Source organism: Myxine glutinosa, chromosome 6, assembly GCF_964187855.1.
Source record: "Myxine glutinosa chromosome 6, kmMyxGlut1.1, whole genome shotgun sequence".
Classification (NCBI taxonomy): Eukaryota; Metazoa; Chordata; class Myxini; order Myxiniformes; family Myxinidae; genus Myxine; species Myxine glutinosa.
In genome coordinates this window covers 137,165,692-137,184,554 of record NC_136266.1, presented here as the reverse complement: position 1 = coordinate 137,184,554, position 18,863 = coordinate 137,165,692, and the positions used below count along the sequence as shown (strand labels likewise).

The following is an 18,863-nucleotide window of genomic DNA, read 5'->3' as shown; positions in this document are numbered from 1 at the left end:
ATATATATATATATACGTATATATATATATATATATATATACATATACAGTATAGATATATTCGCTCTTGAATATGATTATCATTACCACTGATGGTTTTATACCCATAATTATTGCTGCCCAGCAGGGATGGAGGTATAGACAAGTGGCAGTTTTTAATCCTTACGTGGGCACTCCTTGACGCAAAGGGCTCCATAACTGTACTTCACATGAGGGTCTTCTTCCCTTTGAAAGGTGACCCGGTTGTAGATCTCTGGCAAAGGACAATGATTGATGCAGGCACCACTGTCGTTGAAGTTTTTGCAGGCCTGTCAAGTGGTGATGCAAAACATGCAACAAAACAAAACATTAGAGCTATTGTCAAGTGACTAATTCATGTTGTATATGTGTGGAAACAAATAAATAAATATGCATTTGCTAAATAGCAGGTTCTGCAAAAGTAACATAAAAATCACATTAAGTTAAACCTGGTGTTCGCTTAACAGTTAAGGTGGCTCGCTTGACTCAACCAGGTTCTTCTGCCATTCTTCCTTGCAGATTTGTTAACTGTCAAGTTGGATGTGGAGCATCAGTGAACAGCAATCTTCAAATCTTTCCAGAGATTCTCAATGGGATTCAAGTCTGGGCTTTGGCTGGACCACACAACGACTTTCACATTCTTGTTCTGAAGCCATCCAGTTTTGCTTTGGCTCTATGCTTTGGGTCATTGTCCTGCTGGAACATTCATCATTGATGCAGCCTATGGTCTTTTGCACTCTGAAGCAGGTTCTCCTCAAGGATTTGCCTGTATTTGGCTCTATTCATTTCTCCCTTTATCCTTGTAAGACTCCCATTCCCTGCCACTGAAAAGCATCCCCATGGCATGATGCTGCGTACCATGCTTCACGGTAGGGATGATGTTAGATGGGTGATGAGCTCTGCTCGGTTTCCTCCAGATATTGCACTTTGGATTCAGGCCAAAGAGTTCAATTTTTGTCTCATTAGACCACCGAATCTTTTGCCTCATGCTTTCATCTCAGATATCATCTCGATATTGTATATAGATATTTCACATCTCTATATTTCTGTATTTCATTTTTAATTATTTTGTAAAAATACCTAAAAAAAAATAATTCTACTTTGACATTATGGGGTATTATGTGTAGATCATTGACCAAAAAAATCTCAATTTAATCCATTTTAAATTCAGGATGTAACACAACAAAATGCAATAAAAGTCAAGGGGTGTGAATACTTTCTGAAGCTACTGCACCCAAAAAAAAACTCAAAATAAAAAATCTTTAAACAACATAAAATGCGATCCAACACATATTGATTGCCCATTGTGAACAAAAATCATTACAGGTCAGTCAAATTTGCAAAAACGACATTATTTACCCATGATTGCATATTATGACATGAGTGTCTGGAAGAACCATAAATGGATTCTCTCTGCCATTTATAAAGGACAGCCATAATAGAGGCTGCTAAATATATCCAGGCCAAATTCATGGTCATTACTGATCAAAAGATTTTTTTTAAACCTGAGAAATGTCAATGAGCTTGCCAGTGTGGAGCAGTTGGGCAATTCTCTTTACAATTGTATAATCCTGATTACATAATATTTCCTGATCTTCGGGAAATTGATTTGATGAGAGATCATTAATATCTTCTGCCACTTGCAGGTTGGAGGTGTCATTGGGCTCTGAAAAATAATATCAACGGAGTTCATCTTGCTTACATTATTGTCTATTGTGATATTGTGTGGTTAACTCAACACCACCGGTGACGGTCCACCAACTATCGGAGATACCCAGGGGCGTCGAGAGCCAGCACAGGCTCAGAGGTTCACCCCCATACTTTCCCTCTTATATAACTTTTTAAGGAACTTTCTTTAATGAAGACCCTAAATTAGAGTAGCAACGAGCTCATTGAATGAATGAATGAATGAATGATCGTTTTAAGGCCATTTTCCCCGCTACAGCGGGGGTTAGCCTTGCGGGCCCCATGACAATCATGGTGCCCAGTTTGAGGCAATGTTTTTATGGCCGGATGCCCTTCCTGACCCCAACCCTTGGTTCTTGACGCCAACTTCCTGACGCCATCATTAATAAAGCTAAATCACAGCAGCCTTTATAGCTCACAGTACAAGTGTTGAAAAGTAAATAAATAAAGTATTAACAAATCTATTGTACAAGTTGAAGTTGGTGCACTTCGTACATGTTGCAAAGTACGGAACATACAGTGCGGTCCAATTGTCCAAAGCGTCATGATTGCTCCAGACAAACGGCCTCAAACAGTATATAATAAAATGCACACAAGGACAAAATTATTATTTGTCCGTGTCATTTACCTGAATATTTTACCGAGAAAAACAAAAGGTCACTTTTATTTAGCCGTATGATCCAAAATAAAGGAGATAGCGGGACGTTTGGACCGATTGAGTCAATTCGCACCCTCGACTGTTGAACACTATTTCTCCATAACATTGGGAAAAAAATACATGAGAAGATGGTTAATAATAATTTTTGGACAAAGAGGATACAAACCCATGTCTTTGTAATGCACATTTCTGGTTAATAACCATTTTCTGTAAAATTTGAAACTACTGTAAAAAATGGGGGGAATAGGGACAGCAAGGTGAATTGGGACACAAACTGAAAAAAGTTCGGAAACCTTTTTCGCTGACAATCGATAACCATACTGATTTGTTGATATTTGGGTTGAAAGTGTTCGCTTGTTTTTTTAAAAAGCAACTTATAGTCCCGATTAACCCCATATATGGGTTAAATAGGAATAAATAGGATTTTTATGGCTGTCCCTATTCACCCTGTTTTACGGGTGAATAGGGACAGTCACTAATTCTTTGTTTTCTTGTGACGTCATCGGAGCACGCGCGCAGGGCACCCTGGGACACCTCGGCCATTTTGATACCCTCTCGAACAACGTCGTCAGCGGATTCACATTAAATAGTTTTTGTTCACGACCAGTCATGCCAATTTGCGGCGTATTTCGTTGTTCAAACAGGCCAGGCGTTAGGCCAGGAGTTAAGTGCGAATGGAAACATGGCCAGGCTCATGGAATGCGAAACCTGGAACATAAAAGTATTGAATTTGAAACTGTCCAATAAACTTTCTAAAGTTATGTACTCTTATCAACTCGGTCAAAATGAATCTCGATTTTATCATGTGAAGAACGTGCTATGTTATCGTTGCTTACATGATAAATATAGGTGATGACTTATGGCCATACGCACAAAGCACACATGGCGGCACTCACTTCGCACTGTGCGTCACATGTCTACAAAGTATGCACACATGCATGCACAGCTTAAAACTGCAGTGGTTTTTGAACAAATGGAGGGCACTTAATCAATCAGGTCCATAACATTAACACAAGCAGCTTTAAAAAATACATGTTTGTTTAATGTATTAATACCTTGGATCGAATCAAGTGGACGTCATTCAGGTCTTTGTGTAGGATTTGTCGCACCCATCCATCTTGGTACAACCTGTATGCCTCGAGGGATTTATACTTCTTCAACTCATCTTTGGTATAGGCCGATTTGCTGAACAACAGGTAGTTGATCACGTCGATGTGGGTCACCTGAGGCCACTTGCTCACATTCTTCTCAAATTGATCATTTGATAGACCATAAGGGTCACACCCAATGACAGAAATCTTCTCTTTGTAACGAACAAGAACGTCCGGGGGGAGCGTCTCTTGGTAGCCAAGGTTGGCACTCGCACTGCTAGCCATACTCAAGCCTGGATCTACCGTATCCTTACGTACACTCCAAGTCTGTTCTACAGGTAGTTGGTTGCAGGTTGACCCACTGCCCAGGTGTTCACCAGTTCACTGGTCCACGGCAAACTTAAACCGAATGTTCTGTGTTTGTTGGGCAACAATACGTAATATAAACTAGATGGCACCACACTCCACATGAACGTGACAAAACAAACAAAATTACTTTATAAAACAGACTTTTTGCGATCCGCATTCACCATAAACCAACGCAACAAATCAATATCAGCACACACGGACAGATTAACTTGGGTATCAAAATGGCCGCCGCGCAATGCGAGATGGGTAACTGTGACGTCAGTGAAAACAAAGGATACAAAAAAATAATAATCAAGAAATAGGGACAGTTTGGAGAAACTTTTTATCCCATATTTTTTTTCATTGGCACCGTGGTTTATATTATGGGTGTGTGGGAGCTATGCTCGCACGATAAAACCGGACAAAATGAACGACGCCAGGAATGAAGTTTCACTGAGCTTTATTTTCAGCTCACTCGAAAGAACTCAAAAGCACTGAATCAGCTCCACCTTGGTAGGCAGCGGGACGGCCCCGCGCTTCGTGATGCGGTGCCCCAGGAAGTCGACGGCCGTTACGCCAAACTGGCATTTCGCCGGGTTGATGATGAGGCCGTGCTGGCCGAGGCGCTCAAAAAGCGTGCGCAGGTGGATGAGGTGCTCCGCCCGGGAAGTGCTGGCGACGAGAATGTCGTCCAAGTAGACAAAAAGGAAGGTGAGGTCGCGCAGCACGCTGTGCAACAGCTGCTGGAAGGCCTGGGCCGTGTTCTTAAGGCCGAACGGCATGCGAAGGAACTCGAAGAGGCCAAAAGGTGTAATTACCGCCGTCTTTGGTACATCAGCCGGCCGGATGGGTACCTGGTGGTAGCCCCAAATGAGGTCGACCTTGGAAAAGATCACCCGCCCCGCCAAACGGGCGGAAAAGTCCTGTATGTGTGGTATCGGGTACCGGTCGGGGGTGGTGGCGTCGTTGAGGCGGCGGTAGTCACCGCATGGTCGCCATCCGCCACCCGGTTTGGGCACGATGTGCAGCGGCGAGGCCCACGCGCTATCCGAGCGCCGCACAATGCCAAATCGCTCCAGCGTGTCGAATTCCGCCTTCGCCACGGCGAGTTTGGCCGGGTCGAGGCGGCGAGCCCTGGCGTAGACCGGTGGACCTGTGGTCGGGATGTGGTGTTCGATGCCGTGCTTGACGGCGACGGCCGAAAATGTCGGCTGCGTGAGGGCGGGAAAGTCGGCGAGTAGGCGGGTGAAATCGTCCACGGCCAGGAGCGCGCAGGCTAGCTTGGTCGGAGCGGAGCCGCTCAATGAGCAAGCGAGCGAGCTGAAGGTCTCCGCATTGATGAGCCGACGCCGTTTGACGTCGACCAAAAGCTCATGCGCGCACAGCAAATCTGCACCCAGCAAGGCCATGGGCACGTTCGCCGTGATGAAGTCCCACCTGAAGCGCTGGCCCCCGTAGCAGAATGCGACGCTGCGCGAACCGAAGGTGCGGATAGAGGAGCCGTTTGCGGGGACCAAGGCGGGGCCGCACAGCGCGGCCTGTTTGTCCTGCGCCGAGGTGGGTATCACGCTTAGCTGAGCGCCGGTGTCACACAAAAAACGCCGCCCGGACACTGTGTCCATGATAAACAGAAGGCTGCCTGAATGGCCAACGCTCTTGGCAGACAGCGAGCGCTGGCCTGGTCATTTCCCGACCTGCCGAAAGTGCACGGTGGGTGGCACGTTCTGGCCTTCTGCCCGAACCTGGCGTGGTAATAGCAAATGGTCCGCTCTGGTGGAGGCTCCGGCGGTCGCGTCGGGTTCGGTCGACGGGGCGTCGCGGCGGACGCTGCCGCCAGTGGTGCTGACTCGGCCGGTGGTGGCGCGGGCGTTGCCTCGGGCGGCCCTGGGTTCCAGGCGGCCGCTCCGACGTGTCGCCTGGCCGAGAAAAATTTATCGGCCTCCTTGGCCAGGGCGCGAGGGTGCATGATGGGCGAGTTAGCCAAAGCTAACCATACCTGCCCGGGTAGCTGCTGGAGGAACAGCTCGCGGAAGAGGAAATCTGGGCTGTGGTCGCCGAGTAGAGCCAGCATGTGGTCCATGCGCTCGGATGGACGGGCCTCGCCCAGCTCCGGGAGGTCGAGTAGTTGTCGCGCGCGTTCGGTCTCCGTGAGTCCAAATGCACCTAGGAGTAGGCCTTTGAGCGCGCCGTATTTGTCGGCGTTCGGCGGGTTCCGTAGGAAGCTCAGGACCCGGGCCACGGTGGAGGCGTTGAGCGCGGAGACCACATGGGGGTAGCGCAAGGTGTCCTCCGTAATGTTCCGCAGGGCGAATTGAAAATCCGCTTGGGTGAACCAGACGGCCGCGTGCGATTCCCAAAAGCCCGGGAGCTTCAAAGCTACAGATGACTCCATCGCCGTGTTCTTGAAAAGGGGTCACCAATTGTGGGAGCTATGGTCGCACGATAAAACCGGACAAAATGAACGACGCCAGGAATGAAGTTTCACTGAGCTATTTATTTTCAGCTCACTCGAAAGAACTCAAAAGCACTGAATCAGTCCATCGAACGGGCGGCAATTTATAAATAAAGCTCAACACACAAAAGCCACACCTCTCAGGTGGGGCGTGGCATGCAAATAGGTAAGCCAAGTGTTCGCCCGGGAAAGGCAAGTCTGGACACGCCCGGGCGAGTCCGGACAAGTGACCGCTCGCCGGTTGCGTCATCGGCCGGTGCAAGGTAATTGTGTCATGCTTCCGGTAACCGCTACAGGTGCATATTATGTGCATCCATCTGAGCTATCAATTTAGCAATAAGTTGGAGAACTCAGGATTGTTTCTTGATTATTCTTTTTTTGTATTAGTGACTGTCCCTATTCACCCGTAAAACAGGGTGAATAGGGACAGCCATAAAAATCCTATTTATTCCTATTGAACCCATATATGGGGTTAATAGGGACTATGTTGCTTTTTAAAAAAACAAGAGAACACTTTCAACCAAAATATCAACAAATCAGTATGGTTATCAATTTTCAGCGAAAAACGTTTCCGAACTTTTTTTCAGTTTGTGTCCCTATTCACCTTGCTGTCCCTATTCCCCCCATTTCCACGGTACCATTAACAGCGGTAAATGTTGTTTTGTTTCCGGCAAGAAAGCAAAATCAGCTTCTGGGTTTAAATGTAACGATGAGGAAATGAGTTTGAGCCGATGAGGGGTTTCACTGTACTGTTTTAAAAAATTACAGGAGAAGCTCAGACCCCTCAACAGACCCCGGGCCCCACGGCAGCTACCCCACCTGATTTACCGCTCTCAACGCCCCTGGGGGTACCTATGCAAGGTTGGATAGTTGTGTAGACTTTGAGGTGTTCACAAATTTTGCCAAGTGTCAATTCTTATGCTGTGGAACAATTCAGGCTGAGTGGGAATTGGTGAGATGTTTGTGGGGGGGGGGGGGGGGGGGGGAGGGTGGATATGTTGTAGAGTTTACCTTAGAACAGATAGAACTGTATAAATGATGAGAGAGATGGTGATGGCAACAGAAATGGATGGGAGTGCCGGAAGCAGAAGTTCGGCTGGCGCAAGGGCTTTACAGGGGAACGTAGGGAAGTGTTTTGCTTGTTCCTAAGATGTCGGAGGAGTTCAGTGTGGACATCGTTTTGAGGCAAGGAAGCGCTGTCAGCCCACTCATGTTTATCACTCAAGCACGAAGGTGAATACGAGGGGTATTCTGGAGAGGATGTTGTTTGCAGACAATCTGGCTGTTGTGATGGAGAGTAGGGGGGAAATGCAAGAAGTAGTAGTGGAGTGGAAGAAGGCATTTGAGAAAAATGAGCTGAAGATGAGCATGGAGAAGATGGAAGTGATGTGGGTCAAGCAGCAGAGGAAATAAATTCATATCAGGTTAGAGGGGAAGGAGATGAGACAAGGAAATAGGTCTGAGTATCTGAGTGGGAGAGGAGGGTGGGAGTAAACAGTGACCAGGGATGCTAAGTCAGAGGCAGAGGTGCGGAGGAAAATACAGGTGGGTGAAAATGCATGGAGGAGGGTGGCGTGAGTAATGGCAGCCAGAAAGATTTCAAGGAGATTGAAAGGAAAGGTCCTGAAGTCGTGTGTAAAGCTGGCCTTATGGTCTGGAGACGGTGACACTGACAGAGAAACAACAACAGAGGCTGCAGGTTTGCGAGAACAACTGGGTCAGGAGGATTGAGGGAGTGAAGAGGATGGATGGAAGAAGAATGGATGAACTGAAGGAGGAGATTGGTGTGCAGATGGGCGAAGAGAGCAGCTAGGTTGAGGGAGCAAGGTGGGAGGAAAAGAGGTAGACCGTGGTTGAGATGGGAGGATTGTGTGAAGACGGATATCAGTAAATTGGATGTGGTTGGAGAGCGGAGAGAGTTGGTTGAGGACAGAGGGAAGTGGGGAAGTATCATGGTCAAGGCAGGGCAGAAGATGCCTCGAAGACCTGGAGGGAATGATCAGATTGAAGAGAATGTGGAAGTTGGAACAAATGAGTGGAGGCTACCAGTGATCCTGGATTTAGGTAGTTTCATCAGAAGGAGGTTGATGGTGGACCTTGTGAGCCCTGCAGAAACCTTCGGGGACAAAGCACGGAAAGAGCAAAGGGTGTAAGACCTGAAAGGAAGTGGTAGAAGACAGAGATGCCATCAACCTGTCTGTGATGGTGATGTGATAGGCCAGTAGACACGGCTTCATCGTGGGAGATTCCAATAATCTTAAAGGCCTTCGTTTAAATGGCGTCACGTTGAGCAAAATGTGATGCAGGGGAGCCAGCCCCGAAGGGAAAGGAGTACTCCATCAAGCTGCGGATGAAAGGCTTGTAAGGTGGATAGGAGTTCAAGTGTGCCAAAGGAGGACTTTGGATGATGCCCAATTGGCGGCTGGCTTTGGAGGCCAACTTTGAAACGTGGTCTGCTATTCTATTCAACTGTTCAATTTGAAGTTTAAGATTGAAAAATCAGGTTTATTTTCAATTTCATTGATTTCGAGAAAGTGTTTGACAGTGCACAATAAGAGAGTTTGCAGAGGCTTCTGAGACTTTTTGGGAATCTGGATAAAATAATTGCAATGATTAATTTGCTGTATGATGGAATCGTTTGCAGCATTATCCACAATGGAGACTTTTCATCCTGGCTTGACGTGAGAAGTGGACAAAAAGGATGCATGTTGTCACCCATGTTGTTCTGGATAGTGATTTTATATATTTTTTGTATACAAGATTGAGGCTTGTGTAAGAGCTAACATTAATCACAAAAAGGCAAAATGACGCATAAAACATAAGATAAAGGGAGCGGGAGAACAAGATGGGGAGAGAGAGGGAAGCACACAAGTACAACATTTGAGAGCAGGGACATCGGGAGATCTTTGGGAGGGAGAGGGCTTGGGGGGTGGAGGTGTGGGAAGGGGGGGAGGGTGGGAGAGGTATAAAACACATGGACACAGCTAGGACTTCCAGGAAAGAAGTCGGAATTTCAAAAACGTTACGGTTAGGACAGGGTAAGGAGACAGGCGACGGAAGGAAAACAAACTGGTATCAACCGGATAAATGAAACCTAATTGGAAGATATTGACTATGTTGATGACCTGTGTTGGTTTGTGTTTCTGCGTTGGTACGTTATTCTTTCACAGCCGAACGATAGCATCTAGAGGCCCCATATTTTGGGTGGAGGTACTTCAGAATCTGGGGAAGGTTTTGAGCTACCAAATATTGGCCTTGCCATCCATTTTGATGCCACCAAAGGCTGCTATAAAGTGTATATTGGGGATGTGGTCAGACAGTGCTGCAGCAGGCAAAACCTAACCACCATGAGGCCAATAACTCCATGGCTTTTCAATGTCCAACAGATCTCAAAACCACCGCCGGGAAAAGCTGACCCAGCCGGGAAGCACTGGGAATCACGCCCTCCCACTGGGCAGTTTATTAACTCCCTTGCTCTTCCAGCCAAAGAAAGCTGCATAAAGCAACCAAGAAAAGCTCGTCAAGGTAAGCCCTTTGTTGTTTCAAATCCGACCCAGATTCCTTTACAGCTGCAGACATATACCTGATTGGTTATTCCCTCCAATTACAGGTGAGAGAAGCGATTGTCTTTTGCTATTTCTATGCTCCCACCCAGAGCAAGGAATGGCTGTGAATGGGAGGTTGCCTGGTTGGGAAGATGTAAGTAGTGTCAGTACTGGGTACCTCATGGATCATTGGATCAGTACTGCGACTGTTATTATTCATAATTTACATCAATTATTTGGCCAATGGAGTTATGTATGATTTGGCTTTCCAATTTTGCAGATGACACAAAGTTTGGAGGTTAGGTAGATAGCAGATGGGGGAGGGGTGGGGGGCATGAACAGAATTTTATAGTTTGGGCAAAATATTAAATAAAAGGCAGATGCATTTTAACAGGAGATGCAAGGTATGTTTTGACATGAAATAATAATGAAAATATAGGGACTACAGTGTATGTTGCAAGGGGCAGTCTTGGAGCGTGACCCAGGAGAAGATGTGGGGGTGGTTTTGTTAGTAGATACGGGGGTTACGCAGACAGTACAATGGCAAGTATCTATAGGTAAGGTTAATAGGGTTTTAGGATAAATGCATAGCGACATACGTTATAAGTCAAAAAGGTAGTGTTTACACTGGACAATAATTTAAACAGGCCTCTTCTAGAATACTGTGTGTAGTTGTGGTTGACACATCTAGAGAAGCACCGAGCTGTCACAGAAAGGGTTAAGTGAAGAGTGACTAGATTGATTCTGGGGCTAGCTAGACTAAGCGACGAGAAGCGACTGAAGGAGACAGGACTTTATACATTATAAAGGAGGCGATTCCAAAGGGACATGATATAGATGTTCTAGATAATAAAGTGCATCGACAAAATATGTGCAGAAGTTTTTTTTTTCAACAGAAATGACAGTAACAGGACCAGGGACCACAGTCTGAAAGTAAAGAAGACGAGAGTTAGAATGGTAGTAAGGCAGGCGCCTTTCTCTCAGAAAGTAGTTCATACATGCATTCCTCTCCCTGGAAAGGTAGTGGCAGCAGAAAGAGTTGATAGGTTTAAATTTGAGTTAAATTGGTACCTATAAGAACTGGGAATGGAGAGGTACAGGGATATTGACAGGGATGATAGGTCGCTGCGGTATGGATTGGTAATTGGATACCTGTGTCGTGATCGTGTTGTACCTGTCAGAGGGTCCAATCAACAGATGAATGTTCTATCTGTTTGTTCTTTCCTCAACCTACAACTGCATTTGTCTCCCACCCAGTGGAAAAAAAATAAAAATACTTTTTTTTACAATCTTAAATAACAAGTTTTTCATGTATATAACATCTATATAATGTCTGTCTGTCTGTCCCCAAACTACAAACTCAGTTTCCAGGCTAGCTCTGACAAACTTTCTGTGGAACATTTTGGGGTCCCGGGGGGGGGGGGGGGGGTCCATGCATGTGGAAACATTCGCTGGTTCGGTAATATATCAATACAATTGAGATTTTGCGTTTCCACCTGTATGACGCTGTTTGAGATTTCGGGCTCCCACCTGTGAGAGAGTAAAATGAATCGTGGTAAAATAAAATACATAAATAAATACAATAAATCATGGTAAAATAGGTGTAGTACAGAGCTCTACTTCTATACCATCTGATTACCATGACATCTTTCAATGGCCAAAAGACCCAACGAAAGTATTTGGACAAAAGTGTAAGATTTGCATGGGCCTGGTGGCTGTACAAGGATGTACTGCTACAGTACACAACTACCGGGGTTTGCAGACATAATTTTGAAGACAATGACTTTATGTTCAACTGCAGAATGGCCAGGAAGATTAATTTTGCAAGTGGGAAATACCTTGAACCAGTATGCTTTGCTTACGATATTTCCGAAGAGGAAACAACTTTCGGTGTCAACTGAAATCAAAATGTCAGTGTCTATAGGAATGAGGAGATATACAGAGAATAAAGAAGCTTATTGTAAGTGTTCTTGAAGGAGATAATACATATGAAACACATTCAAAACTACAATGGCACTCAGTGGAGAGCAAACCTCCGCCAGGTGAACAATTTACGTTTTGTATTCCACTGATATGTCGTATCTGGATCCAGACCTGAACCATTATCTAATCAGCTTGTTCTCGTCACCTAACCAATTTATGCACCTACTTTTGTCATAGCTCGTCCATGTCAGAACTCGTCCATAACCTTTCGAGACATCCTGCTATATATCATTTTTGGACCTATCTCTCAATTATGACTAATCACTTAAATTCTTCTATCTAGATCCAGATCTTCACCAAAATTGAATCGATTAGTCCTTGTCACACACACAACCGGTCCACCCAGTTTTGTCCAAATCAATCCACAACTTTTTGAGATATCCTGTTATATATTATTTTTGGCCCCATCTCCCAATGGTGAAGAATCATTAAAAAATTAAATAATTCTCATATCCGAATCCATAATCAGATCTTCACCAAAATCGAATCTGTTTTTCCAAGTCACACACCCGACCGGTTCACCAAATTTCGTCCGAATCCGTCCACAACCTTTTTGAGTATCTTGTTCACAAACAAACAGACAGACAAACAGCGGTGAAAGCATAACCTACATCCACCTTTGGTGGCGGAGGTAATTAATAAATGCTCATATTTGTGATGATAGATGACAAATGGCCACTTAATGCCTTTTAACATCTCTCCTGAATATAAGCATTTGAATGGTTTGTCAAATGTAGCTCGGAGACAAATTCAAGGTGGTGGAATTAGTTGTTCAACTTGAGTGGACACATTTTACAAAGTCTGGAAAATTGTATAGTTTGAAAAATACTTCTCTATTATTTTCTCCCACCTGGCAAGTGCCAGGCTAAAAATAAGTAAAACAATTTAACTCTCAAGACAGGCAAAGCAAATGTCTTTGCATTTTCTGTTTATACAGTTGATTGCACTTAAATGCTGATATGCACATTTAAAATATATAGTGCAAGGAACTTGGACACAGGAGGCCATTTCACCAATCATCACTGCACTTACAATGTCAATAACGCATTAATTTATTCTATCAGATTATTTACTTAAATTCACGATGAAGCAGGGGTTAAGGGGAGTCAGGAATACAGTGTGGCAGGAGAATGCATCACCAGGGTGTTTTCATACTATTTAGTTTTTTTTTGTTTTAGAGGAAGGGAGTGTGCTGGGAGAGGGTTGTAAGGTTAGGAATGAACAAACAATGACAGCATATTCAATGTTTGATGAGACCCTCTCACAGACATTGCAATCACTTCACAGGCATCAAATCACAGGTATTATTAATTCATAAGCTCCCGGTACCTACTAGACCCACCAATATTAATGTAGGCCTCAATGCCCAATGCTTATAGGTACATATATCATTTAAATGTACCATACAAAAAATGACAGTTTATATGTTTGTGCAGATGTCTGTCTCCCTTCATAAGGTAGGTTTTAAAGGCCAATCTTTTCACACGAAAGTGTGTTTACTATGGTCTATCTTTTGAAGATAAAACAAACTCGAAAAAACCTTTTCATAAAAGAGTATTTATGTCTCTACTATTGGCATTGTAGACGGTGGCTTGCAAACCGAGCCTCAAGGGCGGTGTACCGAAGCGTTTTTTTTAAATGATAATAAATACAAGGCACAGGGATGTGAAATTTGCTGCACGTGATGTACAATGCACGCAGAATAAAACGAGTGTTCATTTACGTCCGTATGATGTCTAATAAATAAAGAAGATACAAGCACACCTGACACTAGGCCCAATATTCAGACTTTGGCACGTGCACGAGGCTGCACCATCGAGTAAACTGTTGCAACCCGTCATTTTTTATGGGCTTTTATGAGCTTATACATATTTACTGTTTCTACTGCTACTACTTTTCAAGGGAGGCCATTCTGTGTGTCAATTACTATTGGATTGAAAGGAGAAGGAAGATTAATTTTGTACAAATATCGTTTTTCTGAAATTTGCATGACTTTTCAAATGAATTTGTGTGGATAGTTTCATCATGTCATCATTCCAGATCAGGTGCGTCAGCTGTCTGCCATTGTGGAGGTGAATGGGCCAGAAGCAAGGCTTAATTTGTAAAGTGAAAACAAGCTCTTATTCTTTCAACAATGGTAAACCACGACAGTTGCAACCAATCAGGGAGAAAAGACATTTGAATTGTCTGATAAAAGACGTCAGACTTGGTTGTCCAGAATCAGCCTTTGTCAATCTTGTAGGGATCTGTCGTTTATTAAATTAATCTTGTCGTGGCAACTCTCTCTTCGTACAGAAAAGTTTGAGCCGTATTAGAAGTCATCGTCACACATTCAACAAAAATGTACCAATGATAGATTTTGTATGTTCTTTCGTTTGTTTTTCTTCACCTCCAACATGGCGGTATACCAGCAAACGACCCAGAAGTATGACGTCATCAAAAACTATCAATTGTGTAACCATAATTTATCATTCTCGCTCTTACACCTTGAATGATATCTTGCTTATTTGTTTATTTCAATATTTTAATCGGAAATGTCAGGGGATTTACCATACCCTCCATCGCCAGTTGCACCAACTTCTGCATCGCTGATAGTGGCGGGACTTCTGTAGAACTTGCTCGGAACTTGGTTGCCCAATTTCCATTTCGTATGCTTTGGAGCGATACAATCCCTGGTGTTGGGCTAGCGGCTAGGGTGCCGGCTTAGGATCCAAGGATCCTGGGTTCGAATCCCGGTCGATCGCTGAATTAACGCCAGGGGGGTTGACTCAGCCTGTCATCCTTCCGAGGTCGGCTAATTGAGTACCAGTTCACTGATAATTCCCTGTTTGTCGTTAAAGGCGGCAAAAAGGGTTGGCGTCAGGAAGGGCATCCGGCCGTAAAACATTGCTTCAAATAGGGGACCGAAAAACAACAACAACCACGGTTCCCGAAAAAGGCCAACCCCCGCGAAAAATGGCCTCTAAAGGTGGTTATTATATATATATATATATGCTTTGGAGCGATTGCCTCTGGTCAAATTACGCATTAAAAAGCTAATTTCTCCAAATTGTTAATTTCAAAGGAGGTTTTCCACACTGGCATGGACTAAGAATGAAACATTGTATTAACTTTTGACAGGTTAGGGCAGATGCTTCCTGGGCCCTTTAAGAGTGAAGTCTCGAGTCGTCTCGAGAGACAGGTTGTTTTTTTTGTCATTCGCCAATCTTAAGAGATGAGATGAAATCTTAAGAGATTTCTAGAGAGATGCTATCAATGATGTGCCTGTGCCACCCCCCCCCCCCCTCTCCTTTTTTTTGTTCCTGTCATTCACTCACTTGTGTCCAATTTTAGCCCCACTGTTAGTACATTGCCTTTTTACCCTCCATTGCCTCACTTTTCCATGTGCCTCGCTATTTTACTAAAAGAAATATGTACAAAAAATTGCGAGTTGAAATCTTCTTCTTTTCCTCTTCCCTTTATAAGGGGTAAAGACCAGCTGCCCAAGGACAATTGGTACCACCAGCTGCCCAACGACAATGGGCTAAGGACATTTAAAAGTTGCAAATAATCCCATCATCAATAATAGCACATTTAATTAGCCATGCTAACTAGAGAAGAAATGCAAGATCGAGTGTGAACTATTAAAGGTCTACCTCTCATAAAGATAACATTTTAACAATTTGTTTTGCTGTTAGGTAATGAAGGTGGATATATATGTTCTAAAGGTGTATGTGCAGGTGTGGATCTGTGCACTTCTTCCTTACAAAGCAGTGAGTGTTCTGTGGCCCGCTGCACCCAGCTGCGCATTGCCCGTTGCAGCACTGACTGAGCTTCGGTCCATAGCAGCGGCTGTCGCACTGTGCCACGCAATTTAGCCTTGTAACTGTTGTGGAAAAGAGAAAATTCATGTGAAACAAAGTTGTAAAAGCACACTTGTTCGTTGTAAACATTACTAAAACAAGTACAGATACATTCAAATTACACCACCCCCATGCCAAATAAATAAATAAATAACATATCCTCCAGTGTGCGACATCACCGGTGTGCCTTCGGCGCCTGGTGATGCCGCAGTGCAGCACATGGAGATGGAATTGTGAGGGAGCGGTGTACAATAATTGACTGATTAATTGATTAATTGCGTAATTAAAATAAATTAATAATAGGTAAAATAATTAATTTCTTAATCAATTGGCTAATAGCATACCTAAACCACCAGTGTTTCATCAAAATCTGTAACTTTTTGAAATGTAATAAAATAATTAATTCATCGAAAATAAATAATTGTTTAATTAATCGATTGATCAATAAATCAAAAATATCCTTTCTAGCCAAATCACTTGGTCACTGTCATGTCCAAATATCAGCTTTCTAAGGGGAATTTCTAAGAGGCATTTCTAAGGGGCATTTCTAACGGGCATTTCTAACGGGCATTTCTAAGAGGCATTTCTAAGGGGCATTTCTGACGGGCATTTCTTAGGGGCATTTCTAAGAGGCATTTCTAAGGGGAATTTCTAAGGGGAATTTCTAACGGGCATTTCTAAGGTGTTGGGCTAGCGGCTAGGGTGCCGGCTTAGGATCCTAGGATCCTGGGTTCGAATCCCGGTCGATCGCTGAATTAACGCCAGGGGGGTTGACTCAGCCTGTCATCCTTCCAAGGTCGGCTAATTGAGTACCAGTTCACTGGTAATTCCCTGTTTGTCGTTAAAGGCGGCAAAAAGGGTTGGCGTCAGGAAGGGCATCCGGCCATAAAACATTGCTTCAAAAAGGGGACCAAAAAACAACAACAAACACGGTTCCCGAAAAAGGCCAACCCCAGCTTTGCGGGGAAAAATGGCCTCTAAAGGTGGTTATTTAAAAAAAAAAAAATTTCTAAGGGGCACTTCTAAGGGACGTTTCTCAGGGGCATTTCTAAGGGGTGCGTGTGCACGCGCGCTGTATCTGCATGTGTATGTCTGCGTCTGCATGGGTGTGTGTCTGTGTCTGCATGTGTGTGTCTGCAGATGTGTGCTGCCTCTGCATAGGTGCCTGAGATATTGCCCAGATAAGAAAGAAAATAAATAAGTGATTAATAATGAAAATAAATAAATAATAATGGCAAAATAATTAATGTATTAATCAATTGGATAATAGCATACCTAAACCACCACTGTTTCATCCGAATCTGTAACTTTTTGAAATTTACATAATTAATCAATTAAATGATTAATCAATAAATTTAAATAAAAAAAACTCAAAAATACAGCCAAATCACGAGGTCATTGTCATATCCAAATAACAACTTCCTAGCTCAAAAGGTGCCTGAGATATTACCCAGATGAGAAAGAAAATAAATAAGTACTTCAAAAAAATCGATAATAATTAAGTAATTATTCAATTAATTGATTAATAAAAAAAAATTTTAAATACCTTTTTGCCAAAGTACTTGCTCACTACTGTGGCAAAATTTCAGCTTCCTAGCTCAAAGGATGGCTGAGATCTCGCCCAGACAAACAAGAAAGCAAAGAAGAAGGAAAACAAGAAAGTACGAAAACAAACAAACAGAGTGAAAACTGAGTACTCCCTTTCGGCACGCGTCATCGCCAGGTCCCCTTCGGTGCCAGGCGATGACGTCATGTAGCGCCTGGAGATGGAAAAGGAAAGGAGCAGTGTACAATAACACTTACCAGATACTTTTCAGCTATGGGCTAATTCCCCGAGACATTTCTCTATTTTGACAGATTATGTCAAGAGCAAAATGAATTGATGCCTCAATTACCTGGTGGACCTTGACTCACAGATTACCATGTATCCACACTTAGGAAACCAAATTATAGAATAAATCAGGTTCATTGCTAACTTTGACACCTATAAATCAAAATGACACCTATATAAGGCATAATATTATCCAATTCCATGAAACAAGATTACAAAATGATTTTCAACAATTTAACGTAACTTTTATTACTGAAATATTTCGTATGCACGTGCAGGTGGTGTACGTACACCAATGCTTCACACACTCAAAAGAGGATGGTGCTAACACAAGGACGGTAAAGGAATTAAGGCAATGTGTGCATCTCAAAAATATTAACAATTGTGACTTGTGTTCTTGAACATCATGTAAAATTAGGATTTTGTATGATAATGAATAATATGTTCATTGATTTATTCAACTAGAGCATTCCTGGCAACTGAGATACACAGACAATATGTTGGCTGCCTCTATTGTATCCTATGTCAATGTTCTGTAACTGCACCAAACTGATATGTACATGCTTGTGCATGCTGCTTCTACATCAACATGTACCATCTGTGACATGCCTACACTACCTGGATTTCGGGTGCAAACTTGTGTTGGTATACTCCATGGTTGTAAAAAAAAAACTAAGAAAACAATACTTTGAGCCATCTATTCATCAAATAGGCTGTATCCACTGATCCAAAATCGTCACACTTTGTGAACCAATGAACAATTTGCAAAATGCACTGGGTATCAAGAGAAGACGCTTGTGGACTGCAAGAATGGAAAATCTCAAAAATATATCGAAATTGGTTCCATGAACATGAACGAGATTGCAACAATTACAAGCATGTGGAATATTTTGATTACCATTCACATGGAGTCCATGAAATATCACTGACAGTTTTCCAGTCGATTTTTTATTTCCGCAGCCAATGCGCCATCATATGAGATGCATAAGAGTATCTATTTAATTTTTGAGAACTCGGTTAGAGGTGTATTTCAATATGGGGGAATATTACAAGTGTCAATATAATGGGTTTGTTATTTGAATTTGTTATTGTTATACTACTGTTTTAACAAGGAGAAAAAGACATAAAATGTCATAGCACCCATGGTTTTAGTAATTTTTGCTGTATGGAGTTAAAGGCCGCCAGTCGACTATCTTTGGTCGGATTACAAAACAAAATATTCTGCATATGTACACTCTCATGTATTGTCTTTGTGCAAAGTTTGAACAAAATCGGTCCATGCATGGCCGAGAAAAGGTTGGGGATATGTTTAAGTAACAAAATGGCCGCAAGTCGGCCATCTTGGACCTGATCTCAAAAAAAGATGTCATGCATATGTAACCCATCATTCATTATCCATGTGCCAAGTT

General features: G+C 43.2%; 1 protein-coding gene across 1 annotated transcript in view; it reads right to left on the bottom strand.

The window, feature by feature from the left end:
• Positions 1-18,863, bottom strand: part of LOC137430349 (receptor tyrosine-protein kinase erbB-4-like) — a 724,268-nt gene that overhangs the window by 280,917 nt on the left and 424,488 nt on the right. The window contains exons 6-7 of the mRNA XM_068121152.2: positions 15,528-15,646; positions 167-308 (exon numbers count right to left, since the gene is read on the bottom strand). Coding sequence (XP_067977253.2) covers positions 167-308; positions 15,528-15,646 — 261 coding nt within the window. The remainder of the gene's footprint in view (positions 1-166; positions 309-15,527; positions 15,647-18,863) is intronic.